This window comes from Mustela lutreola, chromosome 8 (genome assembly GCF_030435805.1).
Source record: "Mustela lutreola isolate mMusLut2 chromosome 8, mMusLut2.pri, whole genome shotgun sequence".
Classification (NCBI taxonomy): domain Eukaryota; kingdom Metazoa; phylum Chordata; class Mammalia; order Carnivora; family Mustelidae; genus Mustela; species Mustela lutreola.
Genome location: NC_081297.1, coordinates 136,399,626 through 136,424,990, shown reverse-complemented (window position 1 = coordinate 136,424,990; position 25,365 = coordinate 136,399,626). Strand labels below are relative to the sequence as shown.

The 25,365-nt window shown below is 42.0% G+C and overlaps 2 protein-coding genes across 3 annotated transcripts in view; one reads left to right on the top strand and one right to left on the bottom strand.

The window, feature by feature from the left end:
- TMEM263 (transmembrane protein 263) overlaps positions 1–1,814 on the bottom strand; it is a 16,486-nt gene extending 14,672 nt beyond the window's left edge. Inside the window, exons 1-2 of one of the 2 annotated variants that reach the window (XM_059186768.1) lie at positions 1,507–1,814; positions 20–153 (exon numbers count right to left, since the gene is read on the bottom strand). In XM_059186768.1, coding sequence (XP_059042751.1) covers positions 20–22 — 3 coding nt within the window. In that variant the 5' untranslated portion in view covers positions 23–153; positions 1,507–1,814. The remainder of the gene's footprint in view (positions 1–19; positions 154–1,506) is intronic. The other variant, XM_059186769.1, reaches the window with a different exon arrangement.
- Positions 150–25,365, top strand: LOC131839844 (uncharacterized). Its single transcript, XM_059187538.1, has 5 exons — positions 150–168; positions 1,425–1,695; positions 1,737–2,124; positions 17,889–17,944; positions 24,976–25,365. Exons 1-5 carry the CDS (start codon positions 150–152, stop codon positions 25,121–25,123), a joined length of 882 nt encoding a protein of 293 aa, XP_059043521.1. The 3' UTR covers positions 25,124–25,365.

Sequence of the window (25,365 nt, the reverse complement as noted above, 5' to 3'; positions counted from 1 at the left end):
CAGATATTTGTGTCCCTACCATGTCACCAGACACTGTGTTAGGCACGGAGGTTGTAACTAGAACAAGCAGGTGAAGGCCCCACTCTGAAGGAGTTTATATGTAATCCAGTGAGCTATCTTCAGGAAGTAGCAAAAACAGCAAGTACTCAATGACTGAAACAAAGACAGGTAAAGATTTTCCTTTAGTTAAACACACACACACAGAAATTTTCTATCTATCCTTAAACTTTTCTAACAATATTCTCTATATATAGACATATTTTTATTGAACTTGGTTTCTGGTACATCTGCCATAACACAGACTAAAGAAATGAAAGCGCGGGGCGGGGGGGGGGGGGGGGGTCCAAACAGAGTGCAAATGAGTTTATTGAACATTACTTCCCTAGTTCTTTGCAAAAGCAGGCATGGCCACACACAGGCAAACACAGACCTGTTGATGTGGTATCAGTATTCCTGGGAGCCCTCTAGAGTACCCACACCAGTGTATGTTCTAAAGATTAAACAATCGCATATAGCAAATAAAGCATTTTCATCTGGAATTAGCGCAAGTGTTCCCAAGAGCCTAATAAATAAAATAAGGACTCTCCACTTTAGGCGTTTCTAAACCTTTCCCATTGGCCCCTTCTACCCCCACTGATCTCTTTAGTCACAGCAAGTCTTTTTCTTTTTTTCTTTAGCAGAGGGAGTGACGTGGCAGGAGAGGCAGAAAATGACCCTGGAGAAGCCGTGACTAGGGCCAAGCGCAGCACCTCCTCCCTCTGCTCCACGTTGTATATCCAGCACACCACCACTCCCACAGGGTTCCAGAAATCTCACGTCTTCTCATATACAAAAGACGATCTATTTAGGCGGGGATCTAACTGGAAGTGGGAGCTTGGGGACCAGTCTCGAAGCTGCGTGTACACACCCGGCACGGTTTTGCTTTAGACTCGGGAGGCAGTGATGGCACTGACGGGTGCTCCAGCGGTCCCCAGCCACCTCTGGTGCCGGCAGCGCCTCTCTCTATTCCACACTTTCAGCTTTAGGTTAGGCGTGAGAGTAGAGCCCTTTCTACGTGGGAAGAGCACGGGGGCCCCAGGCTCGTTTGCCTGAACCCACGAGAGCGGTTTATCAACAGGTCAGGAGTTAGTGTGGTGGGGAAGCCCAGCACACTGCCGCATCCCTCTCCTCTCCCAAGCTGCTGACGCCCTCCCACCCCCATCCCCCCAAGCTGACACCCAAGGAGCGAAGAAGTGAAGCGGAGGCTTCCAAGGAGAGTCCCCGGCCACAAACCACCGATGGGGAGCCCAGGACACGTAAAGAATAACAACCCAGCCCGCGAACCTCCGTCCGCCCCCAACATCACCCCGCCCCTCCCCCTTTCCCGCTCAGTCCCCCAAAAGGCTCCGCTCGGGGAAGCCAGGCCCGGGGGTGGTGAGGTGCAGGAGAGCTAACGGAAGAAGGCGACAGAGAGGAGGACAGGAAGCCAGGACGGCGCCCCCCGCCCTCCCAGCCCCACTTACTCACCTCCGGGGTCGAGGGTCGGCGCCTGGCGCTGGGGCTGGCGGAGGGAGCCGGCTGCACGGGAGAGCGCTGCGGTAGCTTGAGCGACTGGCACAGCCCCGGGCAGCTGCGGGTTCGGGAGGCGCTTCCTCAGGCTTTGGAGCCAGAAGACTCCGTTGGCGACGACGGCAGTAGCGGCCTCTGGCTGCGGACGTGGCGCCGGACGCGACCCGCCCCCTCCGCCGCCTCCTCAGCTCCCGCCTCCTCCCGCGGCTCCGGCTCCGACGCGCAGGCGCACCCCAGGCCCCTCCCGCGCCCACCCGGGCGGCACACGCCCACCCGTTTCTCGAACTGCCTTGCCCTCCCAGCAGCCCCCTGCCGGCTGCCTCCGAACGTGCGCACGCGCGGCGCCCCTGCGGCCTGCTCCCGCCCCTTGGCCCCCTGGGTACCTCCGCGGGAACCCCTGGCCCGCCTGCGCGCGCGCCTTGTCCAGGCGGGGGGGGGCCTCCCGCCCCCTTTCCTCCACCGTCCAATCAGATCGGGCGAGGGGAGCGGAGCCCCGGGAACGCGCTAGCGGGGGGCCTCAGGGTTCAAGCGCTCGCCCCGCGGCTCAGTGAAGCTTTCGTTCAGCTGCGAGTAACGGTCGGTCGGAATTGAGAACCTTTCCCCTAGGGACGGTGGGATGGTGTCCAGTTTTTCGGGCTCTTAGCCCCCGGGCTTCAATCTTCGTCCCTCCCCTCCTGCTCTTCAGAATAGTGACGAGCTAGGCCTTCTGTCAGCCCTTCACTGTGAGGCTCTTGACGCGCGCCCTGACTGTCCAGGTGACAGCGGTGGCGACAGGGACGTTGGGGTCGCTATTATAAAGCCGCCCTGGCCCGGACTTGGCAGGAAGAACCGCTGCGGTTGGTGCTGGTCGCCGGCCTCCTGCAGTGTTGCGGGCTCGCCGGGCGCTCCCGGGCGGAGAGTGGGTGTCTGCTGGTGGAGAGAGAAGGGAGTCGGAAGTTGGAGCCCGGGCGCGGCGCCCTTCCCTCGCCGCCGGCTGACTCGCGCGTGCCTCTTCTCGCCTCCCCGCCGCGGCAGAAGCTCTGCCTGCCGTTCTGGACGGTGTGGAGACGCGTGTAGCGCTGGGACGACCCTGTCTGCCCCTGAGCTCTGGGCGGTGGGAGGCGTCTCACTCTTACTGCAGGCGTCGTGGCGACGCCGGGAGGCGAGGGGCGCAGAGGCCGCTCGCGTGGGAGGATGGGACCCGCTCGCCTTTCTCTGCCCCTCCTCCCACACCGTAACGCGAAGAGGAGAGGAAGTCCATCGTAGGTCTTTTGAGAGTATCAAGAGGTGGTGGGTGTGAAAGGGCTCTCCAAAATGTGGATTCCTGTACAAGTCCGAGATCTTCCTTGTCGGTCCGGGCGGCGAGACGGAACGCACGCGAAGCAGCCAGTCAATAACCTCCCACAATGTTTTGTTTGGGTTTCTGCCCCCCGCCCCCGATTGCAAAATAGAGTGATGCAGCCGAATACTAACTGTTGACCAGGCTCAGAAAGGGACACGCTAACCCAAGAGAGCAGCCTGGAAGAAGCTAACTTTGACCCAGGTCGTAAAGGTAGTGAACTAAATATAGTTTATGGTTTCAGCCGAGTCATTGATTTATCAAAGCAGTAAATCGGATCCACTTAGACTATTGATCTAAGATTATGAGGACATTTTAGTTTCCCAGAACTTAAAGGGGAAATTAAATAATATTGTCACTTAAAAAAATATAATTTGGACAGGGCGGGCTGGGGGTGCCTAGGTGGCTCAGTCAGGTAAGTGTGGGATACTTGATTTTGGCTCAGGTCAGGATCTCATGATCCAGCCCCTGCCACAGTGGGCATGGAGCCTGCCTAGAATTCTCTCTCTGTCTCTGTCCCTCCTCCCTTCCCTTTCTAAAAAAAATTACAAAAACAAATAAAAATATGATTTGGATGATTAGCAGGCTCTGAGGATTGTGGTATTTACCCAAAATGTGAAGAGCTGAGTACCTACTCTATTATTATCACAGAAACCTCTGTCCCTAATCCCTAACTTTTTCAGGGTAAACACTAGGCAGAATTACAAGTGGACAATTACACTGTGCTTCCCTTGCACTTCTTTCTCTCTGCAAGAGAATTTAATCATTATTAAAGTATAAATGATTAATAAAACTGAGGTCTCTCCTGGGAGATTACATTTTTACAGTTATTTAAGTCTTAATCCACAGCAGTGGTTAAAAACCACCACATAAACCAACCAAGATGGAGGGAAGCTCTTTGGGTTGTTGTGAGTCCGCTAGAACCTTGTAAAACTACCAGTATAGATAGTCATGTATTTTTTGTAAGGCTGACACCATCATTTCTTACTGCCTCGGTTTTCAAACTTGTAAAAGTGAATAGCACAACTTGGTGCTCACCCACCACTAGATCTAAAATGAAAATATTATGATCATGATGAAATGGATTCTACAGAGAATTCTCTCTTGATTTGGAGTACTGTGGTATGGCAGAAGGAGTCTCAAGAACTCAGGCCCACTTCATTTTATAAACTGAATCCACTCAGGTCTTTTCTCCTGTTCTGTGAAATCTCATTCTCAGATTATTTAAATGAAACCATTTCTAGATGTTATTTTGAAAGACTATTGTCTTAAAATGATGAGTCCTTGGAGCCTTCAGGCAATAACTTTCTTTTAATCAAATTCTTAAGGCAACCTTTATCAGTTATCCAGTTTCTTAGATCACTGTTTTCCTCTGGTTGGTTACACACAGATAGCCTTCTGCATTATTGAAAAACTAGAAATTAGGTGTGATATTGCATGCTTAACAAGAGGGGGCATTCAAAAAGTAAGGGCCAGAAAGAAGCAAGCTGTACACCAGAAACATGAAAGCAAAAAAAAAAAATAATAATAATTTATAGACATTGAAGTTGAAAGGGATCCCAATCCAACTTTCTATCCATCACATGAATCTGCCTCCTAGCATAGGCATAATAATAGTTTTCGTCATTGAGTTGTTGACCACTCTTCTCAGTGCTTCTATGTAAATTCACTTAAATGACAAATTACTTGGTGTAAGGTCCACATATTTTCCTATGTTAATCATATTTTTATGAATGTATTGCATTATCCTGGCATTTTGAAATGAGCTGGACAGTTAACAGCTTTATATAGATTATCACCCAATGTAAATTATTTTGCTTTTCTATTCTAACTTTCTTACTGTTCTTTGACTTTCCTGAACAATTACCTGGACTATTCTTGGTTTTCCTTTCTGTGCCCCAGTGGCTTTCTTAACCTTTTGTGTGATCGAACTAAGGTTTTTTGGCAGAAGTTGTGTTTTTGTTTTTGTTTTTGTTTTAAAGATTTTATTTGTCAGAGCAAGAGAGAGCACAAGCAGGGGGAGTGGCAGGTAGAGGGAAAAGCAGGCTCCCTACTGAGTAAGGAGCCTGATGCAGTACTTGATTCCAGGACTCTGGAATCATGACTTGAGCTAAAGGCAGACACTTAACCAACTGAGCCACCAGGTACCCCTTGACACAAGTTTTTAGTGCATATCTCATTCCTCCCAATAATCCAATGAAGCAAGTACTGTCATCCCCGTATTCATATGAGGAAACTGATACATAGAGAAGTTAAATAATTTATCCAAGGGCCCACAGCCCTGAGCAGATCCTGGAATAAAACATGTTTTTGTTTTTGTTTTTTTCCTCACTCTAGGGCCTTAGTTCTCAACCACCAAATTCTGAGAGAAAAAAATAGTCCCTGACATCAAGAGGATGACCTGGTGCTATCAGCCCAGGTCTTGGTGTTGCTAGGAGCTGGCCTGGCATAGCTAGGCCTTGATGTCTCCTATGGAACATAAACTGTTTCAGAGAATGTCAACATCAGAAAAGGCCACTGTATAACCATGATGGATCAGGACAAAAATAAGACTATTCCATAACCATTTCTGGACATAGACAGAAACATGAACCTATCCAAGCCACCAAATAGAAAACGCAAGCTGAAAATATCAAATGATGTGAGTGACTGTTACCAGCTACAGCTTTAGCCTCGTCCTAGTCTTTCCACTTTCCACAAAAGATTAAGATACCCAACCATAGACTTACCACTGCTTCCTGACAGCATACAGTTTAAAGTAAAGTTCCCCAAATGAGCTAACACAAATCCAAATCTTAATCTTAAGTCCTTCCTCTTACTGAGATGCCTCACTGCTGCCCATAGTGTGTGCTCTCCCTCACTGAAATGAGTAATAAGGTGGTGCCTCAGTGGGTTAAGCCTCTGCCTTCAGCTTAGGTCATGATCTCAAGGTCCTGGGATCAAGTCCCGCATTGGGATCTCTGCTCAACAGGGAGCCTGCTTCCTCCTCTCTCTCTCTGCCTGCTTGTGATCTCTCTCTGTCAGATGAATAAATAAAATCTTAAAAAAAAAAGAAATTAGTAATAAGTGTATGTTGTTAAACCACTGATGTGTTCCTGGTGATCCCTGGCTAGAGAGCACTGATAGTTCTTTCTGGACTGTCCTATACAATGCATACCTACAGAGCAGAAAGCACGCTACTTACACATCTCTGGCAAAGAAAGTGGGAATTCTTCTCCTATCTCTAGCCATAAGATTGTCAGCTAAACACTGTCCTTCACTTTTGTAGATTCTATATAGAGTGTTTGATAGATGGAATCATACCGAAAAACAATGAAAAGAAAAGAAAATGTTGGAATAATTGAACATTATTTTGCAAGAAGAAAAGAACAACCTGTCAACCCATAGTACTCGCTTCATGGATTATTGGAAGGAATGAGATATGCGCTAAAAACAAAATAACTGAAAATGGGTCATAAATCTAAACACTTTCAGAAGAAAACAGGAGAAAATCTTTGTGATCCTAGGTTAGGCAAAAAATTTCTTACACCACCCAAAGTTCCATTAAAAGATTAATTTAGAATAATGTCTGCTCTTTGGATATCAGTGTTTAGAAAATGAAAAGTAACATACTGAGAGAAAATATTTGCAAAACATATCTGATAAATGACAGTATCCAGAATACATGAAGAACTCCTACAACTCAATAAAAAGACCAGTTTTTAAAACATTGGGGGTACTTGGGACACCTGGGTGGCTCAGTTAAGCATATGACTTCAGCTTAGTTCATGATCTCAAGATCTGGAGATTGAACCTTATGTCAGGCTCCCCACTCAGCAGGGAGTGTCCCTGCTCCCTCTGCTCCTCCCCTTGCCTTCATGCTCTCTCAAATCTTTATTTTTAAGATTTTTATTTATTTGATAGAGATCACAAGTAGGCAGAGAGGCAGGCAGAGAGAGATGGGGAAGCAGGCTCCCCGCTGAGCAGAGAGCCCAATGTGGGGCTCAATCCCAGGACCCTGAGATCATGACCTGAGCCGAAGGCAGAGGCTTAAACCACTGAGCCACCCAGGCGCCCCAAATAAAAACTTTTTAAAAAATTGGGGTAGTTGAATGATCACCACAGGAGATAAATGGATGGCAAAAGAAATCATTAGTCATTAGGGAAATGCAAATCACATTGAAATACTACTCTTTGGTCAAAATAAAAATAATTCCAGGGGCACCTGGGTGGCTCAGTGGGTTAAGCCTCTGCCTTTGGCTCAGTTCGTGATCTCAGGGTCCTGGGATCAAGCCTTGCATCAGGCTCTCAGCTCAGCGGAGAGCCTGCTTCCCCTGTCTCTGCCTGCCTCTCTGCCTACTTGTGATCTCTCTCTCTGTCAAATAAATAAGATCTTTAAAAAATAATAATTCCAAGTGCTGTTGAGGTTATGGAGCAACTAGAACTCCCAGACATTGTGGGTGGGACTGTAGGAAATAGTAGAGTGACACTTGAGTAAAATTTGGTAGTTTTTTTTTCTAAGATTTTGTTTATTTATTTGATAGCAGGGAGCCTGATGGGGCTTGATCACAATATGACTGGGCCAAAGGCAGCCGCTTAACCGACTGAGCCACCCAGGTGCCCCAATCAGGCAGTTTCTTATAAAGTTAAACATAAGCTTACTATATGGCCCAGCAATACCATTCCTAGATATTTACCCAAGAGAAATGAAAATATGTTTACACAAAAACTTGGATGTACTTTTTATAATAACCAAAGACTGGAAACAATCCAAGTGCCTTTTAATTGCTGAATGGATAAGCAAATAGTGGTTTGTATATACAGTGGAATGTATTCACAGTAAAAGGAACAAACTACTGATATAACAACATGATCTCAAGTGTATTCTTCCAAGTGAAAGATGCAAATTCAAATATCTATATACTGGTGTTTCCATGTATATGACATTCTGTAAAAGTCAAAACTATATGGAAAGAAAACAGATTAGTGGTTGCATGGGAGTTGGGAAGTGTTGACTATAGAGGGGCTTGAGGGACTTTTTAGGGTGAAGGAACTTTTCGGTATCTTGAATGTGATGTGGGTTACACATTGTATCTTTCAAAACTCAAGAGTTTGGGGGCACCTGGGTGGCTCAGTTATGCACTTGCCTTCGATTCATGATCCCAGGGTCCGGGGATTGAGCCCCACAGCAGGCTCCTTGCTCAGCAGGGAGCTTGCTTCTCCCTCTCTCTCTGCCTGCCACTCCCCCTGCTTTTGCGCTCGCTCCTCTCTCTCTCTGTGTCTGTCAAATAAATAAATTAATTAATTAAATCTTCTAAAAAATCACCCTCAAAGAGTTTTGAAGAAATCTTAGAAGCAATTTTATTGCATGTCAATTATATTTCAATAAGCCTGATTTTAGAAAAATGTTGAAATGGAAGAAAAGTTGAGATGAGGTAGGGCCACGGGGCACTATGAATACAAAGACAACAGTAGCCTACCTGATAATAAATTCTAAATCTTAAAAAGATAAATTATTAGTGCATAATCCACATTATGAAACAACTTGTCCTTTTTTTCTTGTAGAGTAAGTTCATGGTACGTTGAAATGTTTTTGTAGAGGGGTGCCTGGGTGGCTTAGTCAGTTAAGCATCTGACTCTTGATTTTGGCTCAGGTCATGATCTCAGGGTCCTGGAATCAAAACTTGTGTCAGGCTCCCCACTCAGTGGGGAGTCAGCTTGTCTTCCTCTCCCTCTGTCCCTCCCCCATACTTGTGCTCAAGCTCTCTTTCTCTCATATAAATAAATCTTTAAAAAAAGGGGGGGGGACTATTTGGTTTATAATAGAGTAACTTAAAGCTGCAGTTGAAAGTCACTGCCAACTAATTATGAATCAGAAATTAAGATAAAACATCTCTGAAACTAAGAACTGTGGGAAAATATATTTGGATTTCAAAAACTCTGATTTACAGCTTTGCAGGAAGATGTTTATTGCAAAATGAGTTTCCTAGTGCTGTACTGTAGAGGTAAAGGCGTTTGAGAGCCTACCAGGGCCACTAGTGGTCAAGTAGGCAAAAGTAGGTAAAAACGTAGAAGCAAATTGAGCATCTTTGAACTCGGCTTGTGTCACTGATGGGATGTTCATGAAGTGGGCATGCTACGAAATGCTCCCCTTTAGGAGCATATGTGGCTGCTCTCCTTTGGACCTAGGAAAAGGGAATAAAGATGAGAATATTTGCTTATCCATTCACCAATTAAAAGGCACTTAGAGTGTTTCCATTTGGGGGCTCTTATAAATTGTGTGTCCAGGTTTTTGTGTGAACATCCTTTCATTTCTCTTGGGTAAGTATCTCGTTTAAGGAAGATTTCAAATGCGCTAATACTTTTATAACCTCTAACATGTTATGTGGAGATCTAGCAGAGATACAGGTGGATTAATCTGAGATTAATTTCTCAGTCCATGCTAATGGCCCATCCTGGATGTCACCCACTAGTGTGCAGAAGGCCTCCTTTTAATGGACTTTCTCATTTCCCTTTTCTACAGTGGCAGTGGTGGCCAGGGTCTTCATTCTGCTTAAGTCCTCCAGGTGCCTTCTAAGAAGCAGTTAAAGAAGACTGCACAGTACCTGGAAACCTTCCAGGCTGCAGAATTCAGCCTCACTCATAGTTCCCTCGGTGAATATGAAACTTCTATCAGATTGCCATAGAGTTGTCTGCTTAAAGGGTCTCAATGTGCCAGGTTGGTTTATCCACCAACTCTTCCAGCATCAGTAGCTACTGTTGACTTTGCTTTCCTGAAGTATCTTGACAGCGATTCAAGAAATTTTTCCTGAAGGATAAAAATTTTGGAGTCAAGCACTTCATATCCAGTATGTCTTTGGGGTCAACCAGTTGTACTTTCATATCTTTCATAAAGTCCTTTTTAATTTGTGTATTCCTAGTGAGGGATTCCATATCATCAGATTTCCCTGGCATCGCTTCTTTCTGCTCAGCTATAGTGAATTTTAAAGAAAAATCTCCTTCTGACTTAGCCTCATTTTTTTTATCCCTGAATTCAAGTTCCTCTTTGGCATTTGTCAGTTCCTTTTCCTGTTCTGCAGTTCTGTCTGAGTTTCCTAACCCAGAACTGGGACAGAGAGTCTATAATTGCTTAAAGATTCTTTTATTTCTTCAGTCAATTGATCTTCTTTTCTTCTTGCAGCCACTGAAGTTTTGTCTGGCTCTTCTCTCCTTATATGACTTAGAATTTTTTCAAGCCCAGTGTAGTCTGCATTTTTTTGCAGTCTCCCCGCCCCAGCCCATCCATGGTCAGAAGAGACAGCACAGGCTACAATGTCTACACTAAAGGTAGTGTTTTCTCTTCCCAATAGTTCCAAAAAGGGGGGAATTCAATTATTGAAAATAAAATAACAATTTTTTTTAAGATTTTATTTATTTATTTATTTTAGAGAGAGAGAGTGAGAGCAAGTGAGGAGAGGGAGGGGGGAGGGAGAGGGAGAAAGAATCTGAAGCAGACTCTATACCGAGTGCAGAACCCAATGCAGGGCTGGATCTCAGGACCCTGAGCTGAAACCAAGAGTCAGATGCTTAATCCACTGAGCTACCCAATCACCCCAGAAAATAATTTTAATAAAATTTATGGTGGGGTTGAAATAAAGTGGATACTTTAATAGGCTATCTTGATCTTAGCGAAGAACCATTTTATTGTAGGAAATTGGTTTTTAGAAAGGGATCATTTTGTTGTGAGAAAGAGAAACCCATTTGAGCTAGAGTTAAACAGAGGTGGAATTGGGAAGATGATTGTGTAGACATCTTATGGAAGGCAAGGACAGTAAGTGTAACCAGATCTCATGAAGGTCTGTAACCCTGAACTGGTAGGCTCTCTATGATTGAGGAAAATAATAAAAGTTATCTTTCCATATCCCTTACCAGATTAGCTTCAAACCAGCTTTCCTGCTAGAATTATTGGGACTCAAGTCTGCCTAGAGAAAACAACTTATTTAAAAACAACCCTGTTTAAATCTGGTTTCTACCCCTGGTTCCACCCTCTAGAGTAGTAGAATGCTAAGTATCCTATAGCTTGATTCTGCTGCAGGCCCTGCCCTTCCTATGGGCTGTTTGGCTTTGGTTTCTCTTTGAATAGTTTCTCTTATTAGTTGAGGGAACTGCTGTAGCCTTTGTTTCTTGTAACCAGAAGAATCTAACAAAAACATTGGGTGTTTCTTACATACCATCCATGTGTTTAGCACTAGAAGATAGGTGATACAAATCTTATCCCCAAGTAGTTCATTCTTAAGGCAAGACATAGGCATTTATAAATCATTGAAGAATAATACAAATAAATGTCAAATGAGTGGTCTGACAGTGAGGACTGAATGAATACAGAAAAGAGAGATCTGGATGTAGCCTGCAGAGAGCTTCTAAGATAAGGAGGTGGGAGGAAGTTATTTCTTAGTAAGTAGTAAGTGCCTACTTTCACGAGGACTTGAGCTGGATACTTTTAAGTAGACAGAGTGGAATGATTACTATTTTCCACTCACATCCAGTATAAATATTAGACCCACAAAGGGAACTAGTAGTAAAAACTTCACCTTGGGACAAAGCACCCAAAATGGTAGCAGAGTTTACCTGACAGAAGCCTTTTCAATGATAAAGAGTTAAATGGCAATGGGTGAAGATGAGCAAGGTAGAGCTTTAAGAAAAATGCACAGTAGAGCAGCATAGGGTCTTTATTGTCATCGGTAATAGGTTAAAAGAACCTGTATGTTTACCCTGGGATTGGGGGACTTACTGAGTTAACATTTTCTATTTGACCCAGAGCACAGTATGGTTGTCTGGGATTTGTGTGATCTTCAGTAAGAGAGCCTCTCAATTAGGCCTGTGTTTGGGAACTACTTCCCACCTATGATTTAGGCAATACTGAATGCATTATAAAGGGTATGGTTTCTCTTTTACAGCTGAAGATAAAGAAAAACCCGAGGATATCTAGGATCTTAAATCCTCTATAACCAGGGAAGACAGATTTCTCCTAACATGAAATACTAATATCAAACAATATGCAAAGGCAAATGAATTCCAAGAGAGGAAACCCTGTTTTTTTTTTTTTTTTTTTTTTTTTTTTTTTTTTTTTAAAGATTTTTATTTATTTATTTGACAGAGAGAAATCACAAGTAGATGGAGAGGCAGACAGAGAGAGAGAGGGAAGCAGGCTCTCCGCTGAGCAGAGAGCCCGATGCGGGACTCGATCCCAGGACTCTGAGATCATGACCTGAGCCGAAGGCAGCGGCTTAACCCACTGAGCCACCCAGGCGCCCGGAAACCCTGTTTTTGAGCAACTTTTGAAATCTGTCATATATACTCACATAGAATTTGAGGGAAATAACCACAAATCCTTCACCAAAGTGTGAAGGAGCCAACATTAATCTCTCCCTAGGTCTAAAAAACTGCCAAGCTAAAATTTGTTATCACTGACTCCTTGACCTACTTTCCTTCTTTGCTTTGAGGGCACATCCTTACATGGGGTCTAATCATTTATTTGCCAAGAGATTAATTAGCTTTTCAGAGCCTCTGTGCTAGTTAATACTCCCAAAATAGACCACTAGTCCCACAGCCCATTGCTTCCTAGGAAGATGGATTATAGGAGTGACAAAATTTGAGCCGCTATCTGTCAGTGCCGCTATGCTTATGAAAGATGTGACCTCCAACCCTTTCAGCTCAATTGTTCTCTAGTGTGTTGTTTTAATTATGCTCCCCCTTCCTTCAAGATTCCTGGAGCCTTGAGTAGATAAACCTAAGTTTCAAGGTGATGTGACTAGCAATATGATATGGTGAATCAAAGTCCAGGTGCTATAACAGACTTGGGTTTTAATCATGACTCTGCTTCTTTGATCAGGTTACCTGTCTGGGCTTCTTTTCCCTGATCTCTAAAATGTAGACTGATTGATAGTCCTCATCTCCTAGGATTGTGATGATGCTCAAGGAACAATGTATTAAACTGCTTACCCACAGAGTAAATATTCCATATATAGGAGCTGCTTGTATTGTGATGGACAGTTGATGGCACAACATCTTCTGCCTTCAAGCTATTGAGGCTTGAGGGCACATTGGATCCACCGGGGCTGTCAGAGCTTCAGGGGAGCTGAGAAACATGGATGTCTTTGACTAAATTGTTGATCAATGTAGCAGAATCTGAATTTTTCCTACTATACCCAAATGTGAAAACATATAGCCCTCTATTCGTATAACTTGCCTTGATGCTCTGATTCCCTCTGGTGGCAGAGGAAAAATCATAAATTGCCAGCTCTTATAGGTAACTCAGTCTCTTTCCATAATAAAGAGTCAATTTAGAGTCTACTTAGCCTCCTTAGGGATAAATGCTTAGTTTTTCAGGGTGTTCTTCCCCACCATACCCCTTCACAAAGGGGCTGCGTGTTGTACATGATGACCTCATGGCAAGGTAGAAGAGGTGGCTGCTCTGTGAATGGGTTCTTGGGCTCTCTACTAGGTCTTCACTGGTGTTTTAGGCTCCATACAAATCTCATGTTTTAGTGCCTTCTCATCTTGATTTCGAAACATTAAGTCGCAGGGCTCAACTCAGGCTTCAGATATCTTAATCAAAAGTAACCCCCTAGGGGCGCCTAGGTGGTTCAGTAAACCTGTGTCTTCTGCTCAGTAATCTCAGGTCCTGGGATTGAGTCCCGCATTGGGCTCTCTGCTCAGCAGGGAGCCTGCTCCCCCCACCAACCCACCTGCCTCTTTACCTTCTTGTGATCTCTGTCAAGGAAAGAAAGAAAGAGAAGTAACCTCCTAGATTGAGTAACTTTAGTTACTCCTCTAGTTCTTGTATCGTGGCTTTAAATATTATGTATAGGCCAGTTACTCCTAAAGTAATACCTCTAGTCCAGACCTTTCCCTTGAACTCCAGGCTTGTATATATAAGTGCTTGTCTATAGAAGTCTGCAGTTAAGAAGTCTGCAAATAAGACTAGGCATGACTGAAAGCACAGTTAGGGGCATAGAGATTAGAAATGAGAAAAGAAAAGGCTAGAGCAAATGGCAAATAATAGAAGACAGGCAAAATAATTAATTCTCCCCTAAGAAGAAAAGCAGAACATAAAAATACTTAAAAGCAAAATTTTAAAATATATTTTTTCTGGGAAAAAAACCTGAAATCTACATTTTAACTGATACATAATAATTTAGGGAAAATTTGCTCAATAATGCCCAACACAATATTTTATTAAAACCATTGGACATTAAAGATAAAGAATATGACTTCAAGAAGAAAAGAGCATAAAATACTCATGATCTTGGGTTAGAAAAAGTACAACACCAAAATCACTTCCAGAAAAGATAAAATTGATAAACTAGACGTCATCAAAATAGAACTTTTGCACTTCATGATACACCATTGGAATAGAAAGACAAACCTCAGAGAAAATATTCGCAGATCTTATATCTGATACAGGAGTTGTATCCAGAATATAGAAAGACCTTAATAATAAAAAAGACAACACAATTAAAAAACCCAATGAGCAAAATATTTTATTTTATTTTTTTAAAGATTTTATTTATTTGACAGAGTGAGAGATCACAAGCAGGCAGGGAGGCAGGCAGACAGAGAGGGTGGGAAACGGGCTCTCCACTGAGGAGAGAGCCTGATGCAGGGCTTGATCCCAGGACCCTGAGATCATGACCTGAACTGAAGGCAGAGGCTTAACCCACTGAGCCACCCAGGCGCCCTGAACAAAATATTTTAATAAGCATTTTACCTGTAAAAGATATATGAATGACTAATAAATACCTGAAAAGATGTGTAAAATCACTAGTCATTAGGGAAATGAAAATCAAATCTATTGAGATACCACTTCACACCCACAAAAACGGCTATTATTAAAAGATAGGCTACTATCTATGGTGATTTTACTATAGTCCTAGAGAAACTAGAACCCTCAGACATGGCTGGTGGGGGTATAAAATGGTACAACCATTTTGGAAAACAGTTTGGCAGTTTTTTAAAAAGGTAAACAAACTTACATATGACCTAGCATTTCCACTGCTAGGTATCTGCCCAAGAGAAATAAAAAGCAAATATTTTCACAGAGACTTGTACACAGAGGTTCCTATGATTGGCAATAGCCTAAGTGTAGAAATGACCAGAATGTTCATCAGCTGGTGAATAGATAAAATATAGTAGTCAATTCTCATTATTCATGGGTTCCGCATACGCAGATTTCCCTGCTTGCTAAAACCTATTTGTAACCTCAAAACCACTCGGAATTTCCAGGCCATTCTTGGATATGCACATGTGCAAAGTGGCAGAAAATTTGAGCCACCCAACAAACATGTTCCCGCTGAGGTCAGACAAGGTGACATTCTGCCTTCTTGTTTCAGTCCTGTTCCTATACACAGTTGTCCTTTTGCAGTCTATTTAATGCCATGTTTTTCACATTTTTTTTTGGTGCTTTTTGTTGGTGATTTTGTTTAAAAAGGCATCCAAGCCTAGGGCTGAAGTGCTGGCTAGCATTCCTAGGCACAAGAAGGTTGTGATGCGCCTTGTGGAGAAGAAGACGTGTTAGAGAAGCTTCATTTAGGCATAAGCTATAGTGCTGTTTTCCATGAGTTCAGTGGTTTTTTTTTTTTTTTTAAGATTTTATTTTATTTATTTATTCGACAGAGAGAGAGCAAAAGAGCACAAGCCAGGAGACAGAGGGAGAGGGAGAAGCAGGCTCTCTGCTGAGCAGGGAGCCCAATGCAGGGCTCAATCTCAGGACCATGGGATCATGACCTGAGCCAAAGGCAGCTGCTTAACCAGCTGAGCCACTTAGGTGCCCCCATGAATTCAATATTAATGAATCAACACTAAATAGTAAATATGGTGTCTTTAGACAGAAACACGTACAAAACAAAGTTATATATTATTAGTTGATGAAAATGACACGTTGCACGAACCTAACCCTGCATTTCCCCTAAGGTCAATAATTCAGTATTCGCTAAATTCAGTGTTTGGAATGATTTTGTAGAACATAACTACCAGGAATAATGAGAATAGGCTCTGTATCCATACAATGGAGTACTGTTCAGCAGTTAAAAAGGACCAAACCACTGATCGATGCAACAACATACATGAACCTCAAAGACACGCTATGTATGTAGGAAGAATGGGAAATTGAGACCCAAAGGAACATGACAATTCATAATATACAATTAGATAATTTTATTATTATTATTATTTAAAGATTTTATTTATTTATTTATTTGACAGAGATCACAAGTAGGCAGAGAGGCAGGCAGAGAGAGAGGAGGAAGCAGAGTCCCTGCTGAGCAGAGAGCCCGATGCAGGACTCGAGCCCAGGACCCTGGGATCATGACCTGAGCCAAAGGCAGAGGCTTTAACCCACTGAGCCACCCAGGCACCCCGGATAATTTTATTATTGAGCAAAAAAATACCACAATGTAGACAAGTTACTCACAAATGGCTACAAAGCTACAGTGGATTTTTAGTTCTATTTATCTGGAATTAAACCTAAAGTTGTTATACAGCATTCTTTTTTTTTTTTTTTTTTTTGGTCCTGCGAGGAGCCTGACGCAGGACCCTGGGATCGTGGCCTGAACCAAAGGCGGTTGCTTAACAGACTGAGCCACCCAGCTGCCCTCCCCCCCATCTTATTTTTAATAGATAAAGCAATTTTTTCAATTTGTGTTACTCGATATATTGAGCTTACTATGAGATCATCTTTTTACAATTCTTTATCAGGCTTACTCTGACGTCCTGATTTTCATAATCAATCAGATTTACTTTCATATTCTGTTCTTCATAGCTTTTATCAGCACCTCCTCTGGCTGCCTCTGCTAATGCATCTGGTACATACAAGCCATTACATGCTTCAACATTCCTCAATAACATTTCCCACTTGTGAAAGAATCCAGATGCAAAAGACTACACATTACATGATCTCATTTCTGTGACTTTTCCAGAAAAGGCAAATCCCTTTTGATTTTTTAAAATTTTTTCAAAGATTTCATTTTTGAGTAATCTCTATACCCAACCTTGGGCTCAAACCCACAAGCCTGAGATTGTGCTCTATTGACTGACCCATCCAGGTGCCCTGGCAAATCTCTTTTTAAAACTGGGATATAATTGGCATGTACTATTGTGTTAGTTTTAGGTGTACAACATGATGTTTCAATAGATGTATAGATTGTGAAGTGATCACCACAAGAAGTTTAGTTAACATCCATCACCATGCATGGTTACATTTTTTTCTTATGAGAATTTTTAAGACCCACTCTCCTAGCAACTTTCCAGTGTACAGTACAGTATTGTGAAGCCTGCTGTACCTTAAATCACAGGACTTACTTGTAACTGGAGGTTTGTGCCTTGCACCACCTTCATCCATTTCTCTTGCCCCCTCATGCTCCACCTCTGGCAACCACTAATCTGTTCTCTGTATCTGAGTGGCATTTTGTAAAACACTTGTTTGTTTCTTTAGATTTCACATGTAAATGAGATCATAAGGTATTTGTCTTTTTCTTTATGACGTATTTCACTTATACTGCCCTCAAGTTGCATCCACATTTTTCCAAATGACGGAATTTCCCTTTTTATGAGCAGTTTTCCATTGTATATGTATGCCACATTTTCCTTATCCATTGATGGACACTTAGGTTGTTTCCGTGTCTTGGCTATTGGAAATAATGCTATACTGAATAAATGGGGGTGCAGATATCTTTTTGATAGTGATTTTGTTTTCTTTGAATCCATAATGGGGTTGCTGAATCACATATTAGTTCTATTAATTTTTTGAAGAACTTCTATAGTCTTTTCCATCGTGGCTGTACTAATTTATATTCCTACTAACAGCGCCCGGGGGTTCCTTTTTTTCCACATTATTGCCAATACTTGTTAGTTCTTGCCTTTCTGATATAGCCATTTTAGCAGGCATGAGGCGATTATCTCATTGTGGGTTTTATTTGCATTTCCCTGATGATTAATGATATTGAGTGTCTTTTCATGTACCTGTTGGCCATCTGTATGCCTTATTTTTGAAAAATGTCTCTTTCAGATCTTCTGCCAATTTAAAAAACCAGGTTGTGCCTTTCTGCCTGTGGACACTGCCAGGTAAGCATGTTAAAATCTCCCTCCCACCGCCATCATGTGTCAGTCAGAGTCTCCCACAGACCCTGAACAGCTGCGGAAGCTCTTCATCGAGGTTTGAGCTCGGCAACAACGATGAGTCTGGGGAGCCGCTAGGAGCAATGGGAACACTTATGGCCTGTGTGGTAATGACAGATCCAAAGACCAAGCACTCCAGAGGCTTTGGGTTTTTCATGTACACCACTGTGGAGACGGTGGATGCAGCCATGAAGGCAGGGCCACACAAGGTGGATGGAAGAGCTGTGGAGCCAAAGAGGTCTCTCTCAAGAGAAGATTCTCAAAGACATGGTGCCCACTTCACTGTGAAAAAGATTTTTGTCAGCATTAAAGAAGACACTGAAGAACATCATCTAAGAAATTATTCTGAACAGTATGGAAAAACTGACGTGACTGACATCATGACTGACTGAGGCAGTGGCCACAAGAGAGGCTTTGCTTTTATAACATTTGATGACCATGACTCTGTACCCAAGACTGTCATTCAGAAATACCACACTGTGAATGGCCCCAACTGGGAAGTAAGGAGAGCCCTATTGAAGCAAGAGGGGGCAAGTGCTTTATCTGGCCAAAGAAATCTAAGTAGCTCTGGAAACTTTGGTGGTGGTCGTGGAGGTGGTTTCGGTGGGAATGACAACTGTGGTCATACAGGAAACTTAGATGGCAGTCAAGATGGTGGTGGATATGGTGACCGTGGGGATGGATATCGTGGATTTGGTAATGTTAGAAGCAACTCTGGAGGTGGTGGAGGCTGTAATGATTTTGTCAGTTATAATAATCAATATTTAAAATCTGGACCCATGAAAGGAGGATATTTTGGAGGCTGAAGCTCGGCCCCTGTGGTGGTGGAGGCCAGTACTTTACTAAACCATGAAACCAAAGTGGCTACAGTGGTTCTAGCAGTAGCAGTAGCAATGACAGTGGCGGGAGGTTTCCATTGCTTCCAGGAAGCAGAGCTCAGTGGGAGAGGAGAGCCAGAGAAATGACAGGGAAGCTACAGGTTACAACAGATTTGTGATCTCAGCCAAACACAGTGGTGGCAGGGCCGAGCTATTACAAAGAAAACATGTTTTAGACAATACTGATGTGTATGGGCAAAAAACTCAGTGTCTGTATTTGTGACTGATTGTTTAACAGGTTATTTTAGTTTCTGTTCTATGGAAAGTGTAAAGCATTCCAAGAAAGGGTTCTAATGTAGTTTTTTTTTTTTTTCACCCATGCTGTTGATTGAAAAATGTAATCGTCTGATCATGATGCTGAATAAATGTGTCTTTAAAAAAATTAAAAACAAAAAATAAAAAATAGATCATTTTCCTATTGGGTTGTATGAATTCTTTATACTTTTTAATATTAGCCCCTTATCAGGCATGTGATCGGTAAACATTTTCTTCCAATCTGTAGGTTGCCTTCTCATTTTGTTGATGGTTTCCAGAAGCTTTGTGGTTTTATGTAGTCCCTAGGAGCTTACTACCTATGTTTTTTTTCTAGAAGTTTTATGGTTTCAGGTCTTATGTTTGAGTCTTTGATCCATTATGAGTTAATTTTTGTGTATGGTGTAAAGTAGTGCCCCAGTTTTATTCTTTTGCAAATGGCTCTCCAGTTGTCTCAATATCATGTATTGAAGAGACTGTCCTTTTTTCATTATATATTTTTGATTTTTTGTTGTAATTAATTGACCACCTATGCATGGATTTATCTCTGGGTTTTATTCTGTTCCACTAATCTATATGTCTGTTTTTATGCCAATACCATACTATTTTTATTACTATTGCTTTGAAACACAATTTGAAATCTGGAAATGGGATACCTCCAGCTTTGTTCTTTTTTTCTCCAGATTGCTTTGGCTCTCCAGGGTCTTCTGTGGTTCCATACAAATTTTTATATTTATTTGTTATATTTCTATGAAAAATACCATAGGGATTTTGATAAGCACTGCACTGAGTCTGTAGATTGCTTTGGGTGGTATGGACTTTTTAACAATATTAATTCTTCCCCAAAAACCCAATATTAATTCTTCAGTTCATGAGCATGGAATGTCTTTCTACCTTTTTGCATCTTTTTCAGGTTCTTTCACCAGTGTCTTATAGTTTTCAGTATATGGTCTTCCGTCTCCTTGGTTAAATTTATTCCTAGGCATTGTATTTTATTTTATTTATCTTAAAAAAACATTTTTTTTAATTTTATTTATTTATTTGACAGACAAAGATCACAAGTAGGCAGAGAGACAGGCAGAGAGAGAGGAAGAGAAGCAGGCTCCTGGCCAAGCAGAGAGCCCCATGCGGTGCTTGATCCCAGGACCCTAGGATCATGACCTGAGCCGAAGGCAGAGACTTTAACACACTGAGCCACCCAGGTCCCCCAATTTATCTTAAAATTTTTTTTTAATTTTTTTCTTAGTAATCTCTATACCCAATGTGGGGCTTGAACTCATGACCCCGAGATTAAGAGTCATATGCCAGCCAAGAGTCCCCTCTTCCTAGGTATTTTAATCATTGTGATTCAGTTGTAAATAGGATTGTTTTCTTAACTTCTCTTTGTGATAGTTCATTATTCATGTATAGAAATGCAATTGATTTTTGCATATTGATATCGTATCCTGCAACTTTACTGTATTTGTTAGTTCTAACAGTTTTTTTGGTGGAGTCTTTAGTGTTTTCTATATATAGTATCTTATCTACAAATAGAAATAGTTTTACTTCTTCCTTTCTGTTTTGAATGGCTTGTATTGTTTTTTTTTTCTTTCCTAATTCATCAGTTAGGACTTCTAGTACTATGTTGAATAAGAGAAAAGGCAAATCTTGTAAGGATAGAAAGTAGATAGAAAATAGAAAGTTAAGGTGTTTGCCTGGGACAGGGAGTTGTGAATAGAGAGAGATTGCAAATGGGCACAAGGGATCTTTTTGGAGTGATGAAAGTGTTCTAATAATGGATTATGGTAACGGTTGCAGAACTATGTAAATTTACTAAAAATTATTATATCGTTCACTTAAAGTGAGCAAATATTATGGTATGTAAATTATTCCAGAGAGAGGAAATAAGGAATTATTTAGGCAGCCAGGTAAAAACATCAAGTCACTTTTAAGGGAAAGAAAATTGGATTCTCCTTAGAAACATACAGTTTCTCACAGAAACATTCAACGCCAGAAGACAATGAGACAATACCTACAGAACACACAACAAAAGAAATCGAACCATATCGTATCATATCGAACCAGTCTTTTTCCCATATCCCATGATCTTCTGCAATGTGACCTTGCTACTCTCCCATTAAAAAGTGGGTCTAATTTTTCTCCCTTGGAAATTGGGTGGGCCTTAAGGACTCTCTTGTAATCCAAACAAGGAAGTGAAAGTGATGTTGGCGACTTCCAAGTCTAGGTTAGAAGAAGTCTTGCGGCTTCCGTGTAGGTCCTTTGTAACACTCCCTCCTCCCTAGAATCTCTCTCAAGATGCTCCCTTTAAGAATCCAGAGAGTGGGCTGTGAGAAGCCAAACCACCCGGAGACCCACATGGAGATGCTCTGGTTGACAGCTCCAGCTGAGCGCAGGTTTCAAATCATCCCAGCCCAGGTGCCAAACTGAGTAAAGAAGACTCCAGATGATTCCAGCCCCCCACTGTTTCGGTGCCCCCCCCCCCCATCCCGCCACAAGAAGTTATAGTCTTTTCCCCAGCTGAGACCCAAACCTCACAGAAACACAGACAATTCATTTGTGCTGCACCTTATGCAAATCTTGACCCAGAGAATCATGGTTTTGTTTCCTGCTACTAGCTGGGGGATGCTTTGTTAAGCCACAAGAGATAACCAGAACAGCAGTATGACAGAAGTGATACTGTGTTCTTTGCATTTCAAACAGTCATTTGGCTCATGATTTCAATCTGTCTCATTACTCATGATGTTTATTTATTTATTTGTGAAGATTTTATTTATTTATTTGACAGAGATCACAAGTAGGCAGAAAGGCAGGCAGAGAGAGAGAAGAGGGGAAGCAGGCTCCCCGCTGAGCAGAGAGCCCGATTCGGGGCTCCATCCCAGGACCCTGAGATCATGACTTGAGCCGAAGGCAGAGGCTTAACCAACTGAGCCACCCAGGCGCCCTGACTATCACTTGTCTAAGGTGGTAGCTACTATAACATTACTCTTCCTTTTGAAATAGTATTTTGTGCAGAGGTATTGTGAGACTTTGTAAATATTCCCATTCCTCATCAAACATTCAATTAGTTTATTTACTTTAATCAGTATGAACTAATGGGTTTCTCTTTTATTCAGTAGGTTATCATTATTTATTTTGCTGCTCTGATTGGCCTAGATTTGGCTAGTGGGAGTCCCTTTTAAGTTGCCTCTCATACCTTTTGACATGTCCCCATAACTCTCGAGCAGGTTCTAACTTCCAGTACAAGATGTCCCAGCTTTATCTACGGTATATGGGAACCAAGATCTGGCACTGGGTAGGCTCATTGCTGTAAGGTTGTACAAACACATGAATTGATATGTTAATAAAATCTAAAAATTAATAAATACAGTCTCTATTTCTGTATGTCTATATTGACAACCATAAGTTTACACCACTACCTCTGATTTGAAATGAATGCCACAAGGTTCATTTTTGCCTTCTCCTTCTCCATATTTATTTGTCTTTTCTCTGACAATGAGACACCTGGTTCCCATTACCTTAATGTATTTACTTATTTGATTAATCACATTTTATGTATTCAATCGCTCATCGCCAGCATGGCCCCAGCTTCCGTGTTGGGGCCATTCCCTTCCACTTGGGCTTCTGTTCCACGGGAGCGGTCACCCTCCTACACTAACATCTTCTTCACTCCACACGGACTGTGAAATCCGTTACTGCTCCCACCTCACGTGATCTTCCCCCAACCCTGTGTCCTCACCCTGCTTGGAAGCCCACTGTGGCATCTAGCGGTCTTGGACTGAATTGTCACAAAGGAAAAGGGACATAACCGGGAGAAGGGGAAGAGAAAGAAAAAAAGAAAGGGGAACTTATCTAACTTTTTTTAAAGTTGTGAAAATACATGTTTAGAAAGTTTTTAAGTATATTACACAAAAGCAAACAAGCTTATCCTTAAAAAACCAAGTATCACATCCGTAGCCAATTACAACTACATCTTAGAGCAACATTTGTCTTTGTTTACAAATACAGCAGCGGGTGATAAAACCTAACATCTCAAACAGATTGCTTACTGTTTATAACACAAACACATGGGTATGTCTCAATTCATATTGTAGGCATTTTAACTTAAAGTGCATAGAGAATCACATACATTAAATTTGTCATTAAAAAAGTTAATTAGATCACAACTTCAAGAAAAATCAAGGACTGTAGAAGTCAAGGTCACTTGTAAGAAATTGATTTTTTTCAGAAGTCTTTGTCAGTGAAACTATATAAGTATACAAAGTAATGAGATGTTTTCCTTTCCCTTTTTTCCCTGGTTGAAGAGCTTGTCGCTGAAGAGCAGATACTGATTTGTTGCCAGTAAGGACACTTGATGCAACAATATTATATACTGCATCTAAAGGCAGAGTTGACAACTTATCCCAATGTAGGACAACCATGATTTACATATGTATTGACCTGGATTTTTTTTTTTAAAGATTTTATTTATTTAGCTGACAGAGATCACAAGTAGGCAGAGAGGCAGGCAGAGAGAGAGGAAAGCAGGCTCCTTGCTGAGCAGAGAGCCCAATGTGGGGCTCGATCCCAGGACTCTGGGATCATGACCTGAGCCAAAGGCAGAGGCTTTAACCCATTGAGCCACCCAGGCGCTCCCTGTTTTGTTTTTTTTTTTTTTTTTTAATGTAGTTTCCATAGATAGTAGATTTTAGAGTTAAATACAACCCAGTTGGCTTAAAACAATACAAATCAGGAATAACTCATGAGTTTACTAACTCAAAAAAAGTTCACTAATCAAAGCTCAAGAATAAAAATAAACGGTGTCAATGAACTCAATACCTGACAACAGCTATTGGCAATTTCAGTTACTAATAAATACTCCAAAACATAACCTCAAGAGGACCACATTTATTTTCTCTATATGGCAATGTGATTATTTTCAAAAGTGTGTATTTAGGGAAATAGCAATTATAGAAAAATAGTTGAATTAATTTGCCAATGAAGTTGCAAATTCTAACTATAATCCACATCATCTTAGATATTAAGTATATGGTTTCATAGAGTAAACAAATTCTCTCAAACAGCAATTCAATATAATTTTTTTAAAGATTTTTATTTAGGTATTTGACAGAGAGGGAACACAGCATGAGCAGGAGAAGGGGGAGAACCAGGCTCCCCGCTGAGTAGGGAGCCCGATGCTGGGCTCTATCCCAGGACCCTGGGATGATGACCTGAGTCAAAGGCAGACGCTTAACCGACTGAGCCTCCCAGGCACCCCACAATTCAATATAATTAATTAAAATAATTGCTTTAAGTTTGCATGAAAACCAATAAGTATCACATTTGAATGATTTTATATTTACATTTTTTAAATCTGGCCAGCATTGAAGAGGTTGACCAGGTTTTATATTTCTCACAGCAGAGGCTTGGGCAGTGGAATGTTACGTAGGGCATTTGTCATCAACAATTCTCAGATGGGGCGCCCGGTCTGCTCATTTGGCTAAGCAGCTGCTTTCAGCTCAGGTCATGATCCCAGGGTCCTGGAACCAAGAGCCCCAAGGTCCTGGGCTCCCTGCTTAGCAGAGAGTCTACTTCTCCCTCTCCCTCTCCCTCTGTATGCGTGTGCTTTCTCTCTCTCTCTCTCTCAAATAAATGAATACAATCATTCATCAGGCATTTTTCTAACAAGAGCTTAACTCCTCTTCCCAATTGAAGGTGTGCTTGGTTCCCAAAGAGTCAGGTATGAAAGGGGAGGAAAAAATGTAACTTTATAGTGATCAAGGTTAACATCATCAGTAATAAGTCAGGTTGATATCCTGTACCCTTAATATGATGTGATGAGAATGACACTCTACTTCTGTGATCTTCCAGCAGCCCCAACCCCCAGTCTACAATGAGAAAAACACCAGAAAAACCCCAGTGGAAGGATATTCCTCATAATACAGGAGCAGCACTCTGGGACGCAGGCCATCAAAAACAAAGAAAGGTTGAGAAAATGTCACAGTCCGGAAGTACCTGAAGGGGCACAAAAGTAAGTGTAATGTGGTTTCCTGGATGAGATCCTGAACAGCAGAAGAAACATCAGAAGAAATCGAAGGAAATCAAAACAGAGTGTGAAGTTTAGTTAATGGCACTGTGTCAACATTCGTTCCTTAGTTTTGACAAACATACTATGGTAATATAAGATGGTACCCACAAGGTAAACTGAGAGTTACACAAGAATGCTTTCTGCTGTCTTCGCAACTTTTCTGTAAAACTAAA